The sequence below is a fragment of the Nyctibius grandis genome, chromosome 6 (assembly GCF_013368605.1).
Source record: "Nyctibius grandis isolate bNycGra1 chromosome 6, bNycGra1.pri, whole genome shotgun sequence".
In the NCBI taxonomy this organism is placed as follows: Eukaryota; Metazoa; Chordata; class Aves; order Nyctibiiformes; family Nyctibiidae; genus Nyctibius; species Nyctibius grandis.
In genome coordinates, this window is record NC_090663.1 from 17,306,759 (window position 1) to 17,334,345 (window position 27,587).

Genomic DNA, 27,587 nt, shown 5'->3' on the forward strand with positions numbered 1-27,587 from the left:
AGAGAAATCTAGTTAACACAGAGAGAGAGAGAGAATATTTTTAATATATTTTAAAGTTTATTTTTTTCTAATATTTTTTAGGTCAAATATTGTACATAACCAAGAAGTGCATAGCCACTGAATTCATCACTTTGGCTAGCACAGCTCAAAGAGGGGCAAGGAAACTACTTATATACTTCTGTGCGGAGTATGTAACATCCATTGGTAACACCTGTGTAGCAATCTATGTGCAAATAAAATCTAGAACATCTTCAACTATGTCAAGTGTAGTCTGTCGTGTATATACAAAATGAGAAAAATATATTCCTTTTTTTTCTTATATACACTATATAACACGAGAATAAAATCTGGCATAGTTTGCAGTAACTTAGATGAGACTGGACTTTTACGATACAGAGCTTTAGAAACACTTCCTCAGCATTTTTTGTCTTGCACCATTGAGATAAAAAAGTTGCAGAAAGAAAGCAAGCTTTCTGGACAGTATTCCTCAGCCACCTTTTTCTGATCAATATAATCTATGTCTTCAACACAGTCTTCAGGACTGTGTTCTAGCTGTTTTTCAGTCACAGAGGCAGCTGCTGGAGTCTGAACAACTTCTTTTGCATGATGAATCGTGTTCCCTTTCGCAGGACCAACTGATGTTAGCAGGCTTGAGCGGGTCAACTTGAGATGAGCACTTCGTGGGCCTTTCCTACATACTTTAGATTTTAGAACACTTTTGGGGTCTTGACAGACCTGCTTCTGCTTCTTCAGGGATCGGGAGACTTGTTTCCAGTAGAATTTCTGGTTTGCTGCATACTGTGGACAGGTGGAAGGCTGTCCAGAGAATTCGCACCAGAACTCGCTGTCACCATGCTTGCACTCTACATGCACAGTAGCAGCATTCATGTCAGTCACTGCCCAGGTGCACTCAGCATTTTCTTTGGTTTTAAACTTGCCTTGAGGAGATGATTTTCCTCCTTCTGACTTCCTCCCTTTTTCATTTTCTTGGTTAGATTCAGTTTGATTTTTTCCACTGTCTTCTATGCCTTGTCTTCCCCTTTTTCTTTCCTTCTGTCTTTCACAGTTGGCTAGTAGCATCTGGGAGACTAGAATCAACACACAAAGAAGTCCAAAGCTTTTGATCCTCATGGTCTCTGTTTTGCTTCTAATCTGCCTTCAAAACAAAGAAACAAACAAAAATATGAAAACATTTTCACTTAATGCTGGGCTCCATTTGACAGTTGCAGTATTTCAGACATGGTATTGCACTGCCCTTTGATACCTATTAAAATGATGTTACTGGCAAAATCCTCTGTCCTTTGTGTGAATAATACCTGGTTTCTAGAACCATTACATATTATCCTTGAGAACTGTAGGTGGCTATGGAGTAAGTCCTTCTGATCCAATTACTTATCTATGCAATGTAGAATAGAAGAGAGTCACTCCCAGGACATGCTACTGCCCAGTGACTGAGGTACCTTAATTAAAATCTCTTCTGCAGTCAGAGAAGGAATTTGAACCTGGGATTTGTCAATCTCAGATGGATGTCTCAAGTTATAGCATATAAAGCAGTTGTTCCCATGATCTCCCATTTTGTGAATGGCACATAAGCAATTTTGACTCCAATTTCTGGCTTTCCTTCAAAAATATGTGAGACAGAAAGGAAAACATTTGTTTCATGTTGAGCAAAATTATTTCTTAGGCATCCTGAAAATTGTCTTAATTCACTGGTTATTACAGTATTTCAGTTTTCTGTTAAAAAAAAAAGATAGTGTTCTTTCCAGACACCAAAAAAGTAACTATCGGTGCATTCTTTACTGACTTGCCTGCTAAACAAACAGAACTACCTTGTTGCTTTTGAAGATGCCTGCAGTGTACTGGGCTGTGTCTAAAGCTACAAAACTCAAGGGACAAGTATGCAACTTCAGTTTTGAAATGTAGCTAGTTAGCAAATTATTATCAAGCTGATCTGTGCATCTGCACAGAGCACATTTATTTCTGTAGGTGTTCCTCTTTATGAAGCAGCTTTCAGGATCAAGCATACCGTAATACTAGAGGGTTTCAATCTCGCATTTAGTTGATTAAATCCCTAAATGGATTTTTCAGGTGTTTCCATCATAGCAATTTCTGTAGCCAAGTTTCTGTGTTAGAAAGCAGAAATTCATGTGTAGGCATGCTAATAAGGAACCTATTTCAACATTCAACTATCTGCAAATATCTTCAGTTATATAAGTTTAGAATCTAGAATACATAGGTAGCAGCAGATATGAGCAGGTCCTACATTTTGCATAGTTCCTAGTTGACTTGCTTCATGTCTTATACTATACACAGAGATTTTCAGTCCATAAAACCCTCTTTAGAGAACATCATGTAGTATTTGCAGTTCTGTTGCAAATACAGCAACTAATAACATTAAAATGAATAATGATGTGACGGTAACTTTCTGGTGCAAGTGGAACCGTGCAAAAGTAAGATAACCAAAAGACATACCTTGGACCGGGCTCGGAGATATTCAAATGTAACTCCTGATGCAACTCGTCTCTTCAAAAGAATCAGAGCTAGTTGTAAAAGCAGCGTGGTATTTATAAAGGCAGAGACACACCTTCAGGTCTCCAGCAAGACTGTTACAACACAATAGGATACTTCAGTGCCATGTTCATTTACCTGTGACACACCTCCTTGGAAAAGTGCCAGTTCTCATTCTTAGCACAAAAAAAAAAAACCAAACCAGCTACAGTGGGGTGACAAGACGTGTTTGCGTAAATTAGACGTTACTTTAGCCAAGTCCTTCCCTCTTCATGAACAATGATAAGAACTTTATTAGATCATGAGCTTCTCTAAAAGAGCTTTTCCCAGCTGTTGAGGGATGTATCCTGCAATGCCCTCAACAAGTTGCACTTGCATTGTGTTTAGCAGAATTTGGGTAGTGTTCAGTTATTCTTTGTGAAATGAAAACCATTCCACAAAGCACTTCAAAGTTACCTTTCAAACATTTCATTACCTCCTGCCACAAAAATGTATCGGAGAACATTTGAAAATCAAAATAAGTAATTATTCTGCATTAAGGACAGCATTCTTTATGGTGTGTTGGTCATAAGCACAAAGTTCAGAAACAAATACAAGCTCCATCAGAATTAGTGACTGTATGTGGTCTAAGAGTGGGGATAAATCACACAGCACTGATCTATGCTCCTCCCTCTCTGCCAGCTTTTGTGCATTAAAGAAGTGGGTTACGTCACGAGATTTCATTACGAGACAATGTCTAATGAATATTAACCTGGAAAAGATGATGATAGTGAAAGAACAAGCATTAGACAAATATAAAAATGCATTCAGAGTTGGGAATACACAACCCTTAAAGAAGGGATAGAGCAAATATTGCCTTTGTAGCTCGGTTTCTTCAGGTGGTTTTACTGGAGAAAAGTAAGTGGGATATTTGTAATATGTGTTCGGGAAATACAAGAATAAAGGTGGGATGCAAGGAGAGATAAAAGTAGAAATCGGTGTAAGATATAGGCAGGTCTTCCTCTTTGGCTCTTTCCCATTAGGTGCAAATGGAATGAGACAAAGGGACAAAGCTATAGGCAAGGCATTGTCTGGACTGGTTTGGTGATGAGGAGACTTCACTTTCTGTAAAAAAATCAGAATCCAAAAGAGGAAGAAAAAGTGTAATTCTGCAATGAGTGCAGGACAGGCATGTGGGGAATGGGATTAATTTACTTGAAATCCTCTGACCTGGGTGCCAGGACTGTCTCCTAATCTATCTATGTATGTTCAGTTACCTTTGTTGCTTTCTGATCGAGCTCAGCCATTAGATCTGTCTTGTGCACCTTTAATTGGCATGAGTTAGTATTCACAACAGGCCACTAAATGTGAAAGATTTGTGGTTAGCACTGGCAAGGGCTAATGAACAGGGGTAAGGATGACTTATGGATCAAAAAATGTTTAACTGTGTCAGGTTGGATGGGAATCAGAGAACGAGGATAATGTAAGAGAGAAGTAAGGGAGTGACTATCTTGCTCAGGAATCCTAAACTAACACCACATAGTATCCACAGTATTGTCTGAAGTATTAGTATTTAGGTTTACAGTATTCGGTATTAGTATCAGATTTATGGTTGAACTTGATGATCTTAAAGGTCTTTTCCAATCTAAATGATTCTGTGATTCTATTTAGCGTGCATCCTCAAAACTGTGCAGCTGCATTAGTGTAGGTATGTGTCCTAGCTAACGAGCCTCCCATCAGGGCTAATTACTTTGGGGACAGCATCAAGCCAAGGTAGCTACACTACCTCTGTTTCTGGCACTAATTCAGGTACGTCTTTATCATGCTTCATTGCCTTGTGTAAGCGTACTATAAATTGATTTTTGTGTGACAGATTAGGGTGTTGGTTCAGGCATATCACCAAAAAAACCCGCCAGCAAACCACGAACACACACCCCCACGCTGTGGCTGAACAACTTCTACAAATAGGGAAGAGAGGAAGGTTACAAAGAAGTATGTAAGGAACCATGGGCTATGGCATCAAACACAATATTTACAGTAAGGAACTACACATTCCTGTCCCAGCTCTGCCACAGACTTTCTCAGAGATATTCACTAGGAGGTGCCAGATGTTCTTTACCTGGAAAGGGAATATAATACTTACTCTTGTAGATGATGTTGCATTTTTTTTTGTTGTGGTGTTACAAAATACCATTTACTGGTGAAATTAATCACAATGTATTGAAAACATTTAAGCCATCCACCATTCATCACTTCCAAAATTGCCTGTTTTGACAGTTTTGCCTAGCAAATTGGGTTTCAATGTCAGTCTCAGTTTAGCTGCCCCATTGTCGATAGGACATATCAGCATAGTCTTCCTCCTTGATAAATAATGGGGGAGACAGGGAAAGAAAAGGCTGCACAAGAGAAGATTTGCCTTTCTGCTCTTTGATATTCCCTGCCTGAGGTCATGGCAGACTGGACACACATTAGCTCTTCCAATCTTTAGCATGTAGAAACTTGTGTATCGAATTCTGCAGTCGAGTGCTTGTTGATATGGGCAATTACATCCTTGAGATGATCCATCTTGACCCAGCTGGACCTCTTGGCTAACCTGCTTAGATAATTTCAAAATCCCAGTAAACCAAGATTTACTTATTTAGGTGCACAAAATATAGTCTCGGTCTATGTAGACTGGCCTGGATTCCCTGCATTTTAATTGCTATGCCCCGAGAATATATTTTTTTTTGTTTTGTTTTAATTAGACATGAACTGATGTTTTATGGATGATCCAGGTGATCAGAACATTTGTTTTCTTCAACTTTCCTCTTGAAAAGAAAGTACACCAAATTAAAGTAGGACCTCCATTTCTTAGGTGCTTAATTAGCACCTAATTGTCAACAAAAAATTGCTGCAAAAACTTGCTTGCAATATGATTTCCAAGAAAGTCTTTTTTTCTTTATGTCGTGCACATTTTAAAATATACGTTACTCTTGCCCTTTGCTGAGCTGAAACACTGTTTGCTTGTAAACTGCAAGCACAATTTTGCTGCAGAACAAAAGAGTGCAGACTAGTAATTGAAAGACAGTTTGATCCATGCAACACATGGCAAACCTGAACAGCTAATTTGGCAAGATCAAATTTATGGGGAGCTGTTTAGTTATTAAAACAGAAAGGCACAGAAAACATTTGGCAACACTAGCAAATAAAAGTAATCATTGAGAATTACAAGCATGGATAACCAAATCCCAATGTGATTTTGTATAGAAAATCTTAATCCAGATGAATTCCTGCTGCCCTTTGACTGAAACTTGGGACAGTTAATCAGCATCTAAAAATTTTGATTAGAACTGTTGTAATTAAATCTAGCTGGTGTCTTTCTGCTATTCGAGCAAAAAGAGGAAGAGGTTTTATCCTCATTCCTATCTATGATTCATTGACGTGGAAGAAGTGCGGTGTTTTCTAAGTTAGTCCTTATTTCTGCTTATATATTATCCACAAATATATGTATTTTTATATAGGAAGTTATTATCATTTGACCTATTAGTTGCATTGGTGCACTATTTGCAAACTGCAATTTGCTTGCGATCATTTATGTAACATTGTGAGGCTCCTGTTCATTTATAGTTTTTTTCCCCACAGAATAAAATGTTAATTTTATATACAAACATATACAAGTTAATTTAATTTACAAATAGTAAATGATCAATGAATTCCCTTGACCACCTACAAATATGGCTATTTGTCAGTCATACGCATAGACATCAGGATGTTCTCCGTGCAAATGCTCAGGCAGAGTGAATTAAAGTAGATCCAGCATCAGTGAAGTACAGCTGCTTACATTTCAAATTAACGTCTCTGCATATCATTCTGCAACTTTCAAGCAATCCTGATGATGGAGAGTGACGCACTGCATCAGGTAATGTTCCAAGGATATAAAAGGAGGACTTGACTTCAATGGGACTACAGGGACATGTGTAGAGTCACAGAATCACAGAATCACAGAATGTTAGGGACTGGAAGGGACCTCGAAAGATCATCTAGTCCAATCCCCCTGCCGGAGCAGGATTACCTAGATCATGTCACACAGGAATGCATCCAGGCGGGTTTTGAATGTCTCCAGAGAAGGAGACTCCACAACCTCTCTGGGCAGCCTGTTCCAGTGTTCGGTTACCCTCACCGTAAAGAAGTTTTTCCTCATATTTATGTGGAACCTCCTGTGTTCCAGCTTGCACCCATTGCCCCTTGTCCTGTCAAGGGATGTCACTGAGAAGACACAGTCCCTATGTCACAACTTTCCTTTTAGCTTCAACAGTTTGCGCACAGGCTGCCTTGAAAACTCTGGCACACTGTACCTCAGAGCGATTCTCTAGAGTAAGTTTGCAAACTTTGTTAAAAGAACAGGATCAGGCATGTGTATTATAAACCTCACTTTCTACTTTTACATATACACTAGAAGTGAATATATATTTGCTGCAAGACCTGAAGAAAGAATGACATTAAGCACTCTACATCTAGAGTTCCTTTGAAAATTACCCGTCTGACTAAAGAGATGATGTTAAGCTGCAGTTACTTTCAGGGACAGGGAGGGAGGTGGGTTGTGGGGGTAGTTTTGTTTGTTTTTAATGTGACTAGCATTCCAGGTGTTCCCTGCAAATAAATGAATACCACCAGTGTATGTAAATCAGACATTTTCAGTGTATAGGTACACACATTATTAATATGCAATTCTTACTACAATTAAAACAGACTAGCCTGTTCATGTACTGTTTACTAATGAAATATAAACATGTACAGGCTGTAGGTGTACACCATTTTGCTGAAAATACCTGCTGAAAGACTAAGGATGTTAACAAATGTGACAGTGATACTCCTACCTCCAAGTGCAATATGCTTTTTACTGTGGAGGTGGGTTCTTCTCTGGCACCTCACTTCCATCCCTAGGTAAACAAGGAACTCGTAAACCTAGGTAAACGAGGTTCAGGCAAGGAACTCATCACTTTATTTCCTTTTTAATTCTGTGAATCTAGTATCTACAAAAGACAGTAAGCTGACAGCCCTACATGCTGAAGCCTTCTTACATAGCAACAAAAAATTTGTCCCACAGGCAGTGGCACCAGCGCCAGCCTTTCTGTATCTCACCGCCTGTGCCCAACGCTTCAGTAGAATATTCCATAGCCTACTGGCATTTCTCTGGAAGAGGCTACTTAATTTCAAATGTGGTGACGGTTTCAGTGGACTGAGATCTGTTTACTAACTATTTTACATGGAGGCATAACTATTTGAAAGGAGGTTGAAGAAAACTCATCAGTTAACAACAATTTTCAGTTACTTCCAACCTGGAGTTACATTCATATTAGTTAAATAAGTATGAAAAAAAGGCACCAGATTATCTCTTTATTGAGTCTTTACAGTGTCCAATTATTTCACAAACTGGCCAAAACTAACAAGTGAATTTGGCAGAACAGCATCCACGTGAAAACCGATATGAAACCCAAATAAGAAAGAAATGAGAACTAGCTAATTCAAACAAGTGTTAACTTTAAGTTAATCACAGAGCAACAGAAACTCTGTAACTGCTGTATATTACAAGCTAATAAAAAGAAGAGCACCTTACAAGACTAAATGGTAAGGTTATTTTTTAGCAAACTCCAGTTCATGCTGAGGTTCCCATTTGCAGATGCTCAGGCATTTCCAGTAAGAACTAAAGTCCTGAAACACCAGTAAACAAAGTGAACACTGCTCCTTCATACAGTGGTTATCTGCAAGTGAAACTAACAGCTTAATCATTTCATCCATCATTTGTAGCCCTAGTATTGCTGATTATCTTCCTCATCCATAAATTCAGTAGTTCTTACTTGCAGTGTTATTCTTCATTTACTTGCTGCATTATGTTGGCAACATTTTGATTAAAATATCCTGAAATTCAGTACTGCCAAGGTGTAGTTCCTCTTCAGCAGAGCTCTAACCCTCTTGGCTCCCAGCTCATACCTGGCAGTCAGCAGTTGTTCATCTATTACCTAGCTGCTTATTGAACACACTCTCACATGCACTCAGAAAAGGGAGAGTTTGTTTTCAGACCTGCAGAGTATTGCATTATCTTCGTGGGCAAGGACAGTGGTGTTTTCAGAAAAATATACGTAGTTTTAATTAACCCAAGGAGATCCAAGCCAGTGATGGAGTATGACGATTAGGAATGTGTTTCTGAAATAATGAGGAAATCCCTCTTGTTTCATTAGATAATACAGAGGAAAATTCTGTGGACCACGTGTATACAGGAGACAAAACTTTGATGCCAAATGGGGTTGACAGAGTGTTTCTCCTTGGCAGGAGGAGGCTTTCCAAATTCAAACAAGGACAGAAAAATTTTAAATGCCTCTTCCCCCTTAATTTATTGTGAAACTATGTTGAACCAACCTCAAAGAAAGTTTGCCTTGATTTCGAAACAACTCAAAGACAAAGAAGCACAAATAATCACCATTGCTAACTAAACATGATTACCCTCTTCTATATAGGATGTTAAATGCTGATACCATGATAAAGATGATTGTTACTACACAAGAGTTAGTGGGAAACATATCCCACTCTAAGACCCTAAGATTTTGGTCCCTGCATGTTTGCATATGATGATGCTACAGGGTCACCAAAGAAGAGATGGGATTAGGTAGATAAAAAAAAATCTGTTTTTTTCCTCTTCAGAATTTAGTTTTCGCAGAATAGAAAGGCTATATTTTATAAAGAAAAAAAAAACTTGAAAGAAAAAATAATGTAAAATAGAGGGATACTATACTGAAATGTGTGTTTCATACGGATTTTTCCAGTATCAGGAAGAACTTAACCTCAAAATCTGAATTTTACATATTTTCATTTATTTTTGGCTCTAGTGGAAGTCATCACTTCTCTGTCTCAATCACAGCTAAAGATTCTCCAAGCACAATCATTTCATTGTCCTGTGATTTTATTTGTGCAGGCTGGCTGCTTGATTTATTAGCATAGATTCACTATATTCAGGGCATGCTCAAGTTGTTTTGGCAGCCAAGGGAAACAACTATTGATTAATTGCCATCTGAACTATTTAGTCTGATAAGATTTTTATAGCTTAGAGCAATGCAAGAGCCTGTCTGTCTGACCAGGACAGTTTCAGAAGTACAATCTTACAAAGGATTGCTCTCTTACAGAAAGATAAAATGAGTAAAATAATAAAAAGATGCCATTGTAAGTTACTGCCTGCCATTAGACTGGAGTCTACTCAGGGTAATGGCAAGTCATGCATATCTATGAGAAGGAAGAATGGGACACTTTACATGAAATCATCCGACACATATCCCTAGTTATGAGAAGCACTGTTTACCATAAGCACTGAGCTTAACGCTCCAACCAAAGAATTCTTTCAGCTGTCATGAACGCTTTATCTCTCATTAAAGCATTGCAGTAAAAAATTCCCTGTATGCTTATTCAGACGGAATAGCTGAAAAAAGCCTTTGCATTAAGGCAATACTGGTGGAGTTACTAAAGGCAGATGAGGGTAAGAAATGACCCCATTTCTTCTAGTTCTAATCCACTTTCTTATAAAGGTAGGACTTTTTTTTTTCTTAGTGGGAATTTGAAATTAAACACTGGTTTTAGTTTGTTGTTTTTTTTTTTCTGATATAGACACAGTAGTCTCCACTGAATTAGTTCCTTTACGGGCAGCAAAAATACTGTGATCCTGCATAGGTGAAGGGAACTAAGATCAGCTGAGGGTTATAGTGTGGCTTGGAACATTTCAAATATTAACCAGATCAGTGGTGAAATTCTTCCACACCTTGGCTGGTGGTGTTGCAGAGTGATTCAGGATGAACATGAATGGAGCTAAAGACAGAGTATGTACGGGCCAAGACGTGGTATATTAGAAATACATTCTTTCCTAGCTGCTGACCACTTTTTTTGAGGTTGTGTCTGGGCTTCTGTAAACCACATCTGATCTGAACTGATATAATCAACAGTATTTTTTTTCAAGGAAGATGCAGCAATTATCTTTTGTACCTTTTACTTTAAGAAATCAAAGCAATTTAGATTTTCTTTCCAGTTTTTCTCTAATGCAGTCCCAGTCAGAATAGATGGACTTTGAAAACTCTGTTTTTTATATCAGTGATAGCTCTGGTCTTTGTCTGTTCTCAGGATCCTTTCCATAAAGCTTAAAGCTGTTCTGTAAATAAATTAAGCTGTACCAATAAATATACATGTGCACATACACACAGATGTATATATAATATAATATTTCTCCCTTCCATTATAGTTCATTAATATTACTGGTTTTATTTGTATATTTGCTGAAAGAAGGCAGGCATATATCTGTGTGGAGAGAGAACAAATGGATCTACCCTGACTAAGAAAGTATATTGCGTAAACTCTTATGAGTTTATCAGTGCCTGGTATTTTTGTGGGTTTTAGCACTGGTTCCAAGCACAGCAAGATGTTTCCAGCACTTGCTATGGAAAAAAAAATTCATTTCAAGTACACTTTTCAAGTACAGTGGGAAAATGGAAACAAGAACCAAGAAATCATTCCAGGAAAAGGAAACCAAGAACCAGGAATGGAAAACCAGGGACTTTATGGCGTAGGAGTTTATCCTCCATAATCTTTGGGTTGTCCTTGAAACATAGTATAAGCATCCTTTAAATGCATGTGGGCTGTAAGTCTTAAGAGCTCACATCTGGAAGGGGCTCTGAAAAGTTCTGCTGAAAACTCAGCAAGTCAGAAGAATGACTATAAAGGTCTGCGTTTCACAGCTACTGTGTGGGCTGGTAGCAAGCAGCATTTTCACATGTGATATAAGTCTCTGAAGGCACAAAGGACAAAGGGAAAGGACAAATCTTATTTGCCATTTTCACTATACTGAGATCAGCATGTTTGGGTATATAGTGAATAGAAGTCATTAACAAAGAAAAAGTTTTCTTGACCCATCTTTACAAGTTCTAGTGCAACTTGTTATGGTTCACAAAAGCTTAAAGGACACACATCCCTCAGCATTTATGACAGATTTGGGGTTTGGTCAGTCAACCAAGAGAAGATATGATGTCTCTGACTATATTGTTCTTTCAAAACTTAGTTTTTTCTTGGAGCATTTCTAACTCTACAGCTCCTCCACGTGGAGATCCTTAACAAACAAGAAAATAATAATCCTAAACACTAGGCATTAATACTTTTTTTAATGAGTTTGCAGAGGACTAGCAGTATTCTAAACATTTAGGACATTTTTTAGAGGTATTCAACCCTGTTCAGCCAGAAACCCATTTTCTGAAAATGGATGAAAAGCAGTGCAGTCATTCTGTACATCAGAATGCCGCTGTTAATGTTGTGGCACTCCAGTTCCAATTCTAGTTTAAATTACCATTTTTCCTCTGTTATCACATGAAATACACAAGCTGACTTTTTACTTAGGTTTAATTCTATTGGTTCCTGTGTGCCTGTATAGGAATCTCACATCTATGTCTTACTTCACGCTATCAGGGAATTTAGGGATTTTCTCCTGTATCACAGAATCACAGAATCAACCAGGTTGGAAGAGACCTCAGGGATCATCAAGTCCAACCATTGCCCTTACACCACCCTGTCAACTAGACCATGGCACTAAGTGCCATGGCCAGTCTTTTCTTAAACACATCCAGAGATGGTGACTCCACCACCTCCCTGGGTAGCCCATTCCAATGTCTAATAACCCTTTCTGAAAAGAAATTCTTCCTGATGTCCAACCTGAACCTCCCCTGGTGAAGCTTGAGGCTGTGTCCTCTTGTCCTATCGCTAGTTGCCCGGGAGAAGAGGCCAGCTCCCACTTCACTACAACCTCCCTTCAGGTAGTTGTAGACTGCAATAAGGTCACCTCGGAGCTTCCTCTTCTCCAGGCTAAACAACCCCAGCTCCCTCAGCCGTTCCTTGTAGGTCAGACCCTCCAGACCCTTCACCAGCTTGGTCGCCCTCCTCTGGACTCGCTCCAGCACCTCAACATCTTTCTTGAAGTGCGGGGCCCAGAACTGGACACAGTACTCAAGGTATGGCCTCACCAGTGCCGAGTACAGAGGGACGATCGCTTCCCTAGACCGGCTGGCTACACTATTCCTAATAGAGGCCAGGATGCCATTGGCCTTCTTGGCCACCTGGCCACACTGCTGGTTCATGTTTAGCTGGCTGTCGATCAGCACCCCCAGGTCTCTTTCCACCGGGCCGCTTTCTAACCACTCCTCCCCCAGCCTGTAGAGCTGCATGGGGTTGTTGTGGCCGAAGTGTAAGACCCGGCACTTGTTCTTGTTGAACCTCATGCCGTTGGTCTCGGCCCATCTATCTAACTGTCCAGATCCCTCTGCAGGGCCTTCCTACCCTCCAGCAGATCGACACTCCCACCCAGCTTGGTGTCATCTGCAAATTTACTGAGGGTGCACTCAATCCCTATGTCTAGATCATCTATAAAGATATTGAACAGCACCGGCCCCAGAACTGAGCCCTGGGGAACACCGCTAGTGACCGCTGGTATGTTGTCAAAGAGGACCCAAATCCTGGTTAACTAACCTGATGGTTGGGTACAGGGCTGAAGGCTGTATCTAGTAAAGAACAGCTTTCCCATAACCACTTCCCACAGTGCCTGTCCACAGTCTTCAGAAACTGAATCCTAGCTTATTTAATGCAACGTTTAAAGCAATTATTTAATAGATAGTGAATATTATCTGCATGTTGATGATGACATAGCCAAATTAATCCTAATTATTTAATGCAACGTTTAAAGCAATTATTTAATAGATAGTGAATATTATCTGCATGTTGATGATGACATAGCCAAATTACTTCATTAAACACTAATAAACATCAGGCGTGGGGCAAACTGAAAAGAAAAGGGAACCACCTGATACTCCACAGGAATTTTGGAGAGTAGGTGCTGGCACTCACCATCCTCTCTCACCCCTCCAGGAGGAATAAGGGTGGTATGAAGAGAGACCGTATCTCCCCTGCCCGTTCTCACACCTGAACTGCAAACGGACAGTGTTCTCAAAGGTTGTTCAGGTAGCTTTCAGTCATCACAAGGACATCCGATGTATGCCTGTAACTTACAAACAGTTATCTTCTAACACTTGTGATTAAAGGTTTGAGGTTGAATAGGAAATGGAAGAAAATATGGAAAGAAGAGAGACTTCGGGTGCCGCTAGATTTGGCCTGCAAGCCACTCTTAGTAAACGTCCAATGGTCTGAACTCACATCCACCACTGATTAGTACAAGAGTGCATCTCACACATGGTAAAGCAGTCTTTCCTGATGCTTTTATGAAGTGTTTCCTTAAGCGAGGCCTCGGGATAGGTAGAGATGGTTGTGGGATTCTTTCTGTTAGCTCTGGCCAGGTTTTGACCTCAGATCTTAAAATAAATGGAGCTAGCCAATTCCTTTTGAGAACAGTATTTTATAGCTTTTTGAAGTGTAGTTGAGCTCAGCAAAGAAACTTTAGTCTTTCCTTGTTTCAGCACCACTAAAAGCCCAAATCTGCTCTGAACTGGGATAAGCTGCTGACTGAAGCATTCTGCGTAACTATGGTCTACATCACAAAAGGGCTCGATGGCTGCCCCACCGCTACGGTAGGGAGTGAGATGGGGTGCGCCGGACAGGCTTCTTTCCCTCCAGTGTTAGACTGAAATCAAGAAGAAAAATAATAACATTTGGACAGTTTCTGCTCTGAAAGAATGAAAAGATTTTTTGAAGACAAACAAAATTTATGAAATGATTTCACAAAATAATTTCAAAACCATAATTTATTTTAAGAATGGCATAAAATAGAATGATTACCAAGGGCAAAAGCAACCTTTTTCATTGCTGTCTTCTTGCCATGTAGACACTTCTAAATTTTAGTTTTGAAATAATCAGTGAAATCTTGGCATTCTCAAGGGTCCTTCCCTGGTAACTCATCAATGTATACTCTGTTCCTCCAGCTACCCCAGATGAGTTGCTTACTATTTGTACAAAGCTTTTTTTTTATATATATATAAAAACACAGCCTAGGTTTTAGATATTATTTTTGTTCCTCTTCTTATCAGCTCTTTCTCCCTTCTCTGAATCATTGTATTTAAGGTAATGAACAGGAAGAACCAAAGAGTAATGGTTTTAATTAAGTATAAACATAACTAGACCAGAGAAACACTGTTGCATTCAGATGAGAGATTTACATTAAATTATGTGCTGGCACACATAGGCAGGTTTGTATTCACCAGGCACACTATATATTATTACTCTGTACTTTGCAGACAGATTTACGGTTGGAAGAACTAATGAGATGCGGCTATATAGATATGCATGCAGATAAAATTGTAAGCAGCAAGACCTGAGAAAGAGATGGAGTTTGCAGAGCAAATTTTCATTATTGTATCTATATGTATAACCTACTGATTACAGCCACAGTAAAACTGTGTAATGGGCTGGCTCTGTTTGAGAGCCATCGCTGCATGTTTAAGGTCCAAAGCTGGGGCATGTGAGGGATAGACTTTGTTCCCATGTGTGTACTTACCTAATGGAATTACAAAAACATGCGTTAAATTCTTGTTTCTGCTTAAATACACACCTAGTATTGTTTAACGTACTAGCTTCTGTCAAAACATCTGCTGTCAGACATCCCCTTACATGTCTGTTTCCTCACCTTTTAAAGGTGGTTAGACATACTTGTCTATGTCAGAGACATGCAAGGAAGTTACCTTTATATTTCTTTTTTTTCTAAACATCCCGAAATGTACAAATAGAAGGCAACATGAAAATAAAATGTATTACAATTTTAAACAATTTGAGTTCAGTATTCTGTTGCATTCAGTTTTCTCTTCCAGGTCTACAGGCTGACAAGTGATGCACTCACACAAAGCTGTTGTAGAAAGCACACTAGCAATTAAATTTTTATATATCTCTTTAAATAGCAAAAATTACTTGCGTTTTGAATAACTTTTAGATAACACAGGAGAAAACATAGGCATGATGATGATGGGGAAAATAATTACCTGAGGATTTCCTTTTCAGATGGAGTTCTTCCTCTCAGATATTTACAATGTGCCTTTCTTCTCACAGCTGCTGAAGGCAGTCAGTTTTCTACCTGCCTTCTAATCCTTGACAGTATATTTTCCTTCCTCATGTAAATTATGCTGAAGCTGCAAAGTAGTCATATACTGCTCTTTGATATTCAAGTTCAACCAATATGTTGATGTTTAAAAAGAGCCATAATATACTCAGAATAATAATTTGTCCAGTAGTAAGGATTCAAGGTAATCTTTAAATTTGGATCCTGGGTTCTTTCCAAGTCAGAAACACTTATGACTCAATCCTCCACAAAAAAAAAAATGATTAATAGTGAGGAAGAAAAAAAATGTTTGCCCATTCCATCAAATCACTGTGATTGATCTATTGTACTTCAAATGAAGTATGTTCCTGCCAAAGGACACTGCTGCTGCTGAGGTGAAATATGTAGCGCTCTATAAAAAGTTTTATAGTTCCCTAAGCTGAAGGAAAACAGTGTTTTTGATTTCTTTCAGTTGTTGACTCACCCTGAGCCAAGAAGATGTCCAGATGCCATGTGATCAGTATGAAGCAAAACCAAAGGCTATTGAATTGATTCTAGCTATGTAAAAGATTTCAGGCCCAAAGCAGCAGGGGATGGCTACAGATGATGTTCCTTGTTGGCGCTACTCAATGGCTCTTACCTCTTCTTGTCTGGTATATCGTGAAAAGTATCTCCTGTCATCCTGGCATAGCTTACCTTCATAGCAAACGCAGTGTGGATTTCTATGGACAGGTTCTAACAGCACATCTTGGAACATCTTTCTGATGAGAGAAAGTTGCACAGGATGGGTCATGGGGGACAGCAGTATTTGAGGCAGGTCATGGGGAAAGACAGACATCTTGTCCTGACAAACCACATCTGCACAGCCTGCTCCAGCATCCACCCTTGGGGCAAACCCACTACCCCATGGCCCAAGTTAACCAACATGACTTGAAAGACATTGGTGTCCCTCCTGCTGCAATCTCCAGCCTCTAGCAGGGTTCTGTCAGCCACATCTCCCCTGAGCACTGCTGCTCCCAGCTGGACCCTGCAGAACAGCCAAAATCGCTACATCTGTCAGCAAACCACCTTCCTCAGCACTGCCCAGGGCCCCAGAGCCACAACCGAACCCCAACACCACAACATGGCCCCACAAGACAGCAAACACAAATTTGTGGCTTCCCACGTTAAATTTCTGGAGTGCAGAAGATAGAGGATCATCTCAGTACCTTCGCGACAGCACCCACGTGGCCTGCGCCTTCCTTGGAGGGGAGTGAGAGGGGATGACGGTGGGCAGCACTCCTGCCTGCCTGCCGGGCTGTTTCGGCAGGGGGAACGGCGAGGACCCTCTGTTAGAGTTCAGAGCCTGAATTTTGCTCACCGTTTCCTTCAGTGGGAAGTTTCTAGCCCTCTTCAGTTCCTAGGCAAATTCTTCATTTTATTACAGCCACGTTTGTGGGGAGGGCCCCATCACACACCACGTTACGCTGCTTAGACAAATAAAGGGGCAACCAGTTTCACCACTTGCACATTAATTTTTACGGGCGGCAGCAGTGGTGACAGAGTAATGCAGTTTTTTACATCTGCAGCCAGAAGACCTAAAAGGACACCTCTGTTTCCCCTCCTGACTACAATCATTGTAAGCCTGGAGGCAGTAGGAGCGTACTCTGGGTTGGATGCCTACGGAAAGCAGCTGGTTATGTAAACAGTTTTATAACCTGCTGAGGAGAGGGAGGCGGGGAGGGGAACATGAACTTCCACTCCAAATCAGACATCAGCTTCATTTTTTTTCTTGCTCTGTACATACTGTAATATAGCTACTCTGGAAATTCAGCACCTGGCCTCCTATCTAATGTTTATGCAGTTAACGTTGTATATAAGATGTGAAAGTGAAATAAATAGATTCTCAGTATGTCTGATATGACATGTCTGTGAGATACACCTATGTCTTGTCATTGTACTGACTGTATCTCTTCTGCTTTGTTTTCTTACTCCTGTTTTTGTATATGTATCACACACACTGTTTGTCATTGTAAAATGATCTGTGAAGTCTGATGAGAGCAATTCTCTTGTTTGTAAGGGGAAAAGCAGACAAAGCCAAAAGAAATCTCCTGTGCTGCATCTGACTCCTCTTCAGAGAAGCAAGCAGAGAATGGGAAAAGTAACAGCAAGAGAAACAAAAAGACATCAACAACCATAAAACTCTTAAAGATGCAGGAATGGCAATGGGCAACTTTGGGAAATTTTAGTTTTTCCTTTATCTTCTTGTTTTTGTGGAAGAGCTCTGTCCCTAAATCCATGCCACAGCAACTATGACACCTATTGAAACATCAAGAATGCAAAACGTAAGACTGCAAACTGTGCAAGAATGACCAGACAATATACCTAAACAATTCTCTAAGAAAACACCAGAGTGCACTACTGCATAGTTGAGGCGATTTACAGGCAGACTAAGCAACATTATTATTGAGGTGTGGATTTGGTCTACTTTAACACAAATAACCTACACACTACAAATGGTGATTTTCTTAGTTTTGGATACTTGATTTTAAGGCAAACAGACCTGATTTTTGGTGTTCCTTAACACTTGAATTACTTGTTGATTTTCTCTGCTGTCAAAACCAGGCTAAATAAAAATATATCAAAGGACAGAGGCACTAAACATGAAGTTATCCAAGATGATGCATTCCACTTAATGATGGGATCTGCTATCATAACATACTTAAGAAAATAGTCTATCTCGTTCGATTTGATGTAGTTAGAACGGCTGATCCAAGAGCAGGTTTTGCACTTTAAGGAAATACAGTCGCTAACAGAGGTGTTCATTATTAAATAACCGGAATTTTTAAGCTTTCTTCTGTGTTTCCATTGTAAATCATAGAATCATTCAGGCCAGAAGGCACCTTGGGAAGCTTGTAGTCCAACCTCCTGCTCAAAGCAGGGTCCCAGTGAATTCAGACTACATTGCTTAAGCTTTGTCCAGTTGGTCTTGAAAAGCTCCACAGATGGAGATTGCAGAGCCACTCTGGGGAACCTGCTCCTGTGTTTATCCTCCTTACAGTGAATGTTTTTCCTTACACCAAGTCAGAACCCCACCTGTATCAATTTTTTTTTCTCCTATCACACAAGTCAGTGAAGAGCCTAGCTCCGTATTCTCTGTATGTATTGGAAGACTGCTATTAGGTTGCTGCTAAAGCCTTCTCCAGGCTGAAAAAGACCTGTTTCCTTGACCTTTCCTGACCGGAGTGTGCTCCAGTCCTGACCATCTTGGTGGCTCTCCCTTAGACTCACTCCAGTCTTCACTGGATTTTAACTGTGTGTGTTAAATACACATCCTTTTAAGCACAGGTTCTCCAAACACATCATTTTGCTTTTCTTGGAGGCTTACATTGTCAAAGCAGCAAATACTCATGATGCTTCTGGGGGAACCTAAATGTGAGGATCTTGAGGCAGGTGGACTACCTCACATTGCACTGAATTAGCAGCAGAAGCAGCGGGCCTGAATGTCAGGGGTCTCCCTGGCTGCAGGAATCCAGACAAACATTTTTGCCTGCTGTTCCTCTGTCAAGAAAATAAACACAAACTCCATCTCCACTTGAGCGGATTTCCTGAGGTACTTAACGCATACGGGGACTAACAGGTTAACCTAAAATGAATGAAAGGGCAGGTTTCGTTCATTCACGACGTGCTTCAAGATTGCATTAAACCCACCGCAAACACTTCTCAATTCATCCTTTCATTAATGAATAGCACTCTCATACCAAGAAGGTAACTGAAATGTCACGACTACGTTTCTAGTGCTAAACACAATATAACGTCAACGTAGCTGATACAATCATGGTGCTGTAACACTAAGGTGGGGTATTTAAGTTAACATCCAATTCTTAAACATTCTGAAAGCAAGATCATTATAATTAACTGACTTGCTGAGTGTGCATAGCGTTGCCTAATGAAATGCAATCCAAGCCATGCATCACCTTGGTACCAAGATCTTCACCTTTTTTGTAAAATTTGGTGCTTAATTGTGTATTTTGGATTCTGTATATTTTACAAAAAGCATTTCATGAAAGAGGGGCCTTTGGTGTAAGACTATTTGATTTCTATTTTCCACTTCAACAGTGAGGCTTCAGGTGGTCATTGCAGACAACACAGAGCCCAGCACGGAGCCCTGTACAGCAGAGCTCTGCTCTACTGAAAGAGATACGCGTTCCCTAGGAAACAGTGCACTAGCAAGTGTGTGTGACATTTGTCCTCTACTAAGCAGAATCAATGATGGCCACGTATTTTAGACTGAATCATCACGAGTTCTACAAGGTGTCAGATAACTTTGCTGCCTTCTGTGCTCAGTGAATATACACAGAAGAGGTCATAAAGGGGAAAATTTTCTTTTGGTGAAGTGATGAAACCTCTTTTCTTTTGCTATCAATATGGTGGGTGACTGATTCTCCCAGACTTCTCTCAATGCAAGACATTGTCTCATGTTTGAGGTTGTTACTGTTGTAGTGGATACTACTGCAAAATACTCACTCTGCAGTGTGGGTTTTGCATCATAAAAAGAAGAGTTTTAAAATATTTTAAAAATACACTTAAAGAAAACCCTTAATCTCCCCTTAACACTTCCAAATAGTTCCCAAATATAACTTTGATGCATTTTGCATATTTGCAAATCAAACAATTATATTCATTTCTATGACAGAAATAAGTGAATAGGTGTACTACTACATTTTTACTCACAGCACAAGAGCCTGGCAAGGGTAACTGAAGTTACAAATGAAGATTAACCACATTAGATTCATGGCTGACAAAAATACAGACTTGCTTGAGCTTGCATTTTACTAGCATTCAAGCTGTGATTCTGCCTTGTAGAGACAACCTTCTGCACCGATCCTGTGTTCATTACTTGCTGCTCCTTTCCATATATTTCAAGAGGTTTGGGGACAGAAAATTATTTCAAGTTTTTTTGGTACAAAGTTTAGCGATTGGACAGTGACGATCTGGAATTATGAAGTGAGAATTACAAACCTGTGAGTAAAGCTGGAGAAGTACTTAAGTGTAACAAAGCCTTGCAGAAACTGTTTAACAGCAAATATAGAGCACTAGTAATTTCTGTGGTAAGAAGTTTTTCCAGTTATATCCCTGCTGCGAAGCTCACTTGGGAACAAAAGGGGCCCTTGTTAAAAAATAATCTTAATATAAATGTGTTGCAATCTCTGACAACAGGCTATTAGGTCTTGCTTTGTGTTTTGATGTGCATAGATATGAGATGCCTTTCAGAATATTTACTGAACTCAAACATTAATACTACCACTAAAAGATCCTAATAACACTGAACTCTACAGAGGCATCACATATGAACACTCCTAATCTGCTATGTTTAGAAACATATTCTTACATCACTCTTTTATTTCTCCAATCTTTTATTCCCAGCTGGCTGAAACTTACCATTGTAATATAAATGTAATAACATTGAAAATATTAATACTAATGAAAACATGTTCACAGTGGGAAAGTAATGACTCAGACCTCTAACTTCTCTTACACATTCTACCAACAATCTCTTAAGAAAGAAGTATCAAATACCGTGACTTCATACAAGTAGCACCATTTCAAATTTTAAGAAAGCACACTGAGTATGTTTTCAAAAATCTTATTTTTATTGTTTGCACTACCCGTAGCATCATTTACAGCTTTCATCTCTAACAAATTGAAGAGAATCTGCGCACACAAAAACCTGACAAAAAGGTCAGCACTCTTGAAGTGGAACCTCGCTTACACAAATTCAGTACACCTTGGTGTGTAACAGACCTAGAAACAGTTAGTTCATCCTAACACTTTTAAGTGTTAGTCAGTCCAGTTTCATGCATTCTTCAGAGCTGTTAAAAAGTTTCATTTTAGGGGTGCAAAGAGAAAACAGCTACAAGATTTATAGAGATGACTCATTTTAAAACCAAAATTCTTACGTCTAAATCATTAAACTACAGCAAGGACCCTTCTTCAGCTGTAAAAACTTTGCCCTGCAAAACAAAAAAAGAAAAAAAAATTAGTCACTTTGCTGCATTAAGCACAAGTAAGATCTTAGCAGCCTAAACACTTGCTGGCTCATGCTGTATATATTCCCATTTCTATCAAAAGCTTGCCAGGTTTAGTCACCAGCTCCTGGCTTTTCCCTCTGAGCCGAAAGGGAAGTGGGTATAAAACCAATCACTTTTGCAAGGGCTTTGCCTTTTTAAATCCTGGCTGAAAATCTGAGACTTACCTGACAAGCACCTGCATGCGATCCCCTATGGCCTCTACAGAAACAGACCTGCAAACTGAGAGAGTCTGCTTGCTTTTACTCATTTCTGCAAGCTGTTTATGAACTAATTTTTAAAATTATTAACTAGCTGTTTTGACAAACAAGCTTTATCCTCTCAATTTCTGAGTGTAGTTTTAAATTGTTCTAGCTGATGCATTTGTTATTTATCTTACTTTGCTGACTTAAATAGAACTCAGCACAAGAGGGAAGGAATGACAGAAGGTGGAAAACAAGCCCAATTCAAAGTTAGAACTGAAATACCACAGGATTAGTTACAGATAGTACAAACATCTCAGTACGCACTAAAGGCGCCACAGGAGGCTGTCAGGTAATCCTGAACTAGTAGCCATCACTGGGATTTTAACCTGTCCAGCCCCTCAGAAGCCCCAGTACTGGCTTTGCCACATTAGATTTTAGTGAGCAAGCCTAGAACCTCCCTGTCCACAACCCCTGAGACCCCCAAGATCAAAATAAAACTACAACAGGATTACTCTTAGGTGTATTCTGCTGTGCTTCAAGATGGAAGTTTTACCTGAAGCAAATCCTTAACCTCTAAAGATGCCAATAATGTAGGAGCAGAAATCACGCAGGGATTCCCAGCAATGTTCCCGTGCCAGTTTCATTGCTTCCGTTTCATTTTCAGACCCTTGACCATGTTGGGTTGCTTTTATGAGAGGTAGTATTGGAGGTTTCCCTATTTCTTTAACAGGGCTTTTCCCTGCTTCCCTCATAGAAGTGGAAGTTTTCTGGACTGATTTGTCCTGATTTGCTAGATCTTCTGGCTCCATACCAGCAGCTATTTGCTTCATGAGAGCCTCTGGGGGAGCCTTTTGGCACATGGTGGTCTTCAACACTTCTGTGGATTCGCAAGCGTGTGGGAGCTTTCTGAGTTCCATGGCGATCCGATTCCAGTAAATCTTTGGATTGTTTCTGAAAGAACGACAGACTGACGGCTTGCCAGTGAATTCACACCAGTAGGACATGCCTTGGCTTTTGCATTCAATTCTAACATTCATCTCCTCGTCCCCACTTATGCTCATTGTGCAAACATCTTTGGTTTTAGTCCGAAAATGGATTTCTTCACCATTGCTTCTTTTCTTTGGCTTCAGCTTCTGTCCCAATCCTCCCATGCCACAGATCACTACTAGGAAAATAAGAGCAAAACTCTTCATGGTGAGAGGAGTTGACTGAGACCCTTGAGCAACACGATCCGAAAAAAGTGAAAGCAATAAGTAAGTCACTGCTCACAATTTAAAGGCTTGGTGCACAAAGAAGCCTCTTTCCAGCGAAACATGGGATGTAAGGGTGTTTTTTTTTTTAATAAAAATAATAAATCACACTTCAGTAGGCATGTCCCCATAATTTACAGCCTGAGGGAGTTATCAAATAACCTGTGAACTCCCAAGAAGGTAACAAGACAAATCTTGTAAATGCAGTTAAATACAGAACGATAGTTGTATAACAGAGAAGCACATTCCTATCCAGGATGAACATGTCAGATTTGATTTTTAACAGATATTTTCCATTCTCCAGCTGCTTAATAGCTATCTTCATGCTAGAGCTTGTGACACCATACTGAAGTAAAAAAAGATAAAAAGTGCCAAAGCAATCTATGCAGCTACATTTGGTTGATTATAAATGTGTCCTACTAATAAAGGCTGCTTTGTGGAACGGGTTTTCTGTGGATTTGCACAGTGAGGATGCAACTTTAGTACTTCATTTTGTCAGCATATGACATGCAGTGGGGACACACAGAAGAATCTAATGCACATTCTTTAAGCCATGAAAGGTTTTTAGACTTGTAGTATTTAAGCAAGATAAGAAATAAAGCTTTAGCAAAATTAGGTATTACAGGCCTAAACATAAACCAAACATTTGGAAGTTTTATCATCGTTGTCACTCCATGGGTTATTTTCAGCCAACAGAGCAAGACAACAGAACTACCTTATCATGGGTCTCAGCAGCAGGGCATAGACCCCAGAATGTCAGACAGATATTTGTGCTTTATCACATTAGACTTTTTTTTTCAGATAGATATTTACTGTTCATAATAAACGAGCTGTAAAAATGCCATAAAACAAAGGCAAGAGAATAGAAATATTTTAGTGCAGAATCCTGTACTAGCAGTTTCTGCTGCAGTAACTAAAAGCAGAGCTAAGGAAAATCATGGTAACTCCCTTGGCGTTCAGGAGGTCACGAGGAAAAATCCTTCCCATACTGTTGAAAGCCACAGTACTTTTGTGGATAATAAGATCCCACTAGGCATTTCTTTCGAAGACATGTATGCTACACCCAGCCTGGCCTGAACAGCTTCTGGAAGGGGTATCGTATTATTTAGGTATGCTTGAATAACTGCGGGGTGCTAGAAATGCTGGGTTTAAGAATGGCCACACATAATGGAATAGAATCCCATTTTGTATATCTAGCCACTCAACAGGTATTGCTAAAGAAAATACCAAGGCAAAAACATTCACTTAACACAGACTGCCCTTCAGAACAAAAAAATAAAATTACAAAAAACGCTTCCCTAATACTTGACCAACAGAGTCCCGAGCTGCTGTGGCACCCCAGCTAGTCTGAGAGTTGCCTGCTTGAAGACAGAGCCACTTGGCACAGCCATTCTGGGTGGCCTGAACCTTGTTCTTCCAGTGAACGCGTCATGAAGTTCCCCATGACTAAATACCATTTGATGGAGAGAACAACATTGTTTTCTTGTCATCCCCTCTCTAAGGCTATTTTAATAACATTTTTAGTAGAGGTCTCATTTCTAGCTTCTTGCCATTTGTTCCTCCTGACTCTCTCTTCCAAAGCACACTGGTGTGGCTCTCCAGTCAAGTCTTAGGAGAAACAGCAATGGTACAAGCCTACGTATGATTTACAATTCACTCTTCTCTTGCTTTCTGGGAAGTTTTCTCACCTGTCATCCAGCCGAAGACAGAAGAATCTTATTGCCCACCTCATACTTCATTTCAAGGATTTCAAATCCCTACTGCAAGCACTCAACGACCTCCTAATATTTGGCAAACAAATGTACTATTTACATTTGGTTATGCACAACAGCACTGACAGTTCCTAGATTAGAAACTAAAGGCATTCATCTCTCTTGTTCTAATAACTGTTAGAGAGTTCAAAACTACTCAAAAGTTACCTTATACCAGTTTCAGATGTCTTGTTCTGACAGTTTTTAAAGTGTAATCAAGGAAACAAATCAGACTACAAGGCTAAGGACAAACACCAAAGCTTGGACCCAAGAGCTCTGGTATATTTATGTATTACAGTTAACACATTACTGCCAAGTGTTTGCCTCACTCCCATCTGACCTTTGTGTCCTCTGTCTACCTGTTCTTCAGACGAAAAAGCTCATGGTCTGTTCTACCAGTGAGAAACAACTGTCTGTTTACAAGTTAAGCTAGGATGCTAGCAGTGAACTATGGGAGCTGAAGAACGGGCAAACGTTTAATTCTGCTGTCAGTGCTACAGAAACAACAACAGAGGCAAGTGGTAACACCTTGAGCACTTGCAGGGTATGTGGATATCCTCCACAACTCATTAGCTCAAATCCTACCATCTTTGCATAAATCACATCCTTGTGGAAGTCGGAAGTTCCCTCACCCAGAGTCAATGTTCTTTCAGTCCTTCCTGCTCCAATTCTTGGTCTCTTATCTTGCTTAGTCATCAGTAAAAGTCAAATATAACAGAAATTGTTAATCAGGGTAAAAAAATTCATTTTCGTAATATTTTAATTCAGTGCAAGTCTTCTGAGACAGGTCTACACAACAAAACAATTGAGAATTAAACATCAGGTAGTTAAGCAAGTTCTTTTTTATTTAAATGAACTGGGAACATTTTCTCAAATTAAAAATAGAAACTTTTAAAAATCTGCAGTTCTGAACATTACATATACACATATGCTACATACTGTCAATTAGAAATGTTTCCATTCATGACCTAAAAATGAAAAATTTAAGGTTATTCCAGATTAAAGACTGGTATCACTTCTAAGCATTTCTTTAAAATTATCTGAACGACTTACAGGATATCCTTACTTCAAGCCAATGAACTTGTTGGAAACAAAGTTAACAATACTGATATATGAAGAGACACTATTTTAGATCAATATACCCAATTACTTCACCTGCCAAAATGTTTTACACTAGTAACGTAGATATTTTTGGCCTTGTTGATGAATTCTGCTGTTAACTAATTCAGCAACGCAACTGTATGCCTAAATTCAAGGCAATAATTCTAACAGTACAAACGTTAACTCCAATTGCTAAACACATTTGAATTTCAATATTGCAAATCACGTTTTGAAATTGTTTAGCAAAAATAGTATCACTGCCCCCTGAAAGAGCCACAGCTTAACAGTGATACTATTAAGGACATTACAGAAGTGACTGCGAATGAGGAAAGGAGAGAAAGAGAATGTAAAGCATTCTAAAAATCACCAACATATGATATGTCTCATGCTCTTGAGTACTACTGAACTCTAGAAAGCTTAGCTTTTTCGCTATATTACGCATCACACACACTCCCAACCCTCCCACCCAAAGAATTTCAAAACAAACTTTTCCAAGAAGTCCCTTTTAGGTCTATACTGCAAAACCCACTAAATATTAAATAATTAGAAAAAGAGGGAGAAAACAAAACTGCAACTGAACTTTTCAGAGACACAAGGAGACACTGTGGATCCCATTACGCTTCAAATTTAGTCCAAAGTGGTCATTCAAGAGCACCAAATAGCAACACTGATCATGCTGGTAAATTCATTTGTGAAGAGTACTATACAATATTAAAATCTTAACTAAACACTTGTAAGTTTTAAGAAAAATGTATATACAAAAGTCTCTGTATATAAAATGTATTTTTATGTAAACGTGTATGTTCTTTATTTAACACAAATCAACAATCTAAGATAAGAAGTTGACCAATTGTCAGAGGATTGCTAGGCAAAGGCTGTTATCTCATTAATTTATATACTGTGATGTAAGGTAGAAAGCCCGGTGTAAAAAAGTAAAAAACAAAAAAACATTTTAATTCAAGCCTTGAACAGTGGTATTTGAGAGGCAGTGCCCTGATCACAAAATATTCTGTACAGTAGTTTATGGCAGAACATTCAATAGTACATTTGGGATTTACAGTACGGGTGACATAAAACAAGTGGCTCAGGATTTGGAAGATGAATGCAAATGCCAATACACTTGGAAGAATAATGACATAATCCCGTAGAAGAATCTTGAGCCTTATTTATATAGCCTGGAAATAATCACAAAAACAATTCAGGAAAATTTGATGAAGATGGAATTATAATGTAATTTAAGCAGAATGAAGGCACAGATTTTCATATGAACATCAATACGGTTCAGTAATTTTTTTATTTTTTAAACCTTACAGCACTCACGTTACAGAAAGCAGAGCAGCCTTCTTAAAAATCGTGAAGTAGTAATAGACCTAGAATTGACTTTAAAAGCTTATTACTTACCCCTTCATGTTTCCCGTATGTGTTACCACTGTTCCACAGAGCTATACAAGAAAAAACACAAACCAAAACCATTATTTTCCTTTGCCCACAAATGGAACAGAAATACGGTGTCTAACTAAGGTGAGACAAACTCAGCTGGCACAAACTGTTCTCAAACTTTTACCCATTTAATCAAGAATTTTTCAAACAAGAGGAAACAGATACATGGTTTTCTCCACCAGCCTTTCTGGTTATCTTTGTTTCATAATAGAAAGAAATGCTTGGATTACCTATTCCACACCACTCCTTTGAAAACTTAATCCAGCCTCCAA

The 27,587-nt window shown here is 39.2% G+C and overlaps 3 protein-coding genes across 3 annotated transcripts in view; all 3 read right to left on the minus strand.

Moving 5' to 3' along the window:
* Window positions 1-414: 414 nt before the first annotated feature.
* FGFBP1 (fibroblast growth factor binding protein 1) lies at window positions 415-2,617 on the minus strand. Its single transcript, XM_068404243.1, has 2 exons — window positions 2,473-2,617; window positions 415-1,156 (listed from the first exon to the last, which is right to left on the minus strand). Exon 2 carries the CDS (start codon window positions 1,129-1,131, stop codon window positions 415-417), a length of 717 nt encoding a protein of 238 aa, XP_068260344.1. The 5' UTR covers window positions 1,132-1,156; window positions 2,473-2,617.
* A 19,722-nt stretch (window positions 2,618-22,339) lies between these two features.
* On the minus strand, window positions 22,340-22,966 carry FGFBP2 (fibroblast growth factor binding protein 2). The gene has a single exon (XM_068404105.1). The coding sequence runs from the start codon at window positions 22,964-22,966 to the stop codon at window positions 22,340-22,342; it is 627 nt and encodes a 208-aa protein (XP_068260206.1).
* Window positions 22,967-26,751: 3,785 nt separating this feature from the next.
* PROM1 (prominin 1) overlaps window positions 26,752-27,587 on the minus strand; it is a 56,277-nt gene continuing 55,441 nt past the window's right edge. Inside the window, 2 exon segments of the mRNA XM_068403187.1 lie at window positions 26,752-27,050; window positions 27,277-27,317. Coding sequence (XP_068259288.1) covers window positions 27,299-27,317 — 19 coding nt within the window. The 3' untranslated portion in view covers window positions 26,752-27,050; window positions 27,277-27,298.

Coding starts and splice junctions, on each gene's coding strand:
- FGFBP1 (XM_068404243.1), bottom strand. CDS start 1,131: ATGAGGATCAAAAGCTTTGGACTTCTTTGTGTGTTGATTCTAGTCTCC.
- FGFBP2 (XM_068404105.1), bottom strand. CDS start 22,966: ATGAAGAGTTTTGCTCTTATTTTCCTAGTAGTGATCTGTGGCATGGGA.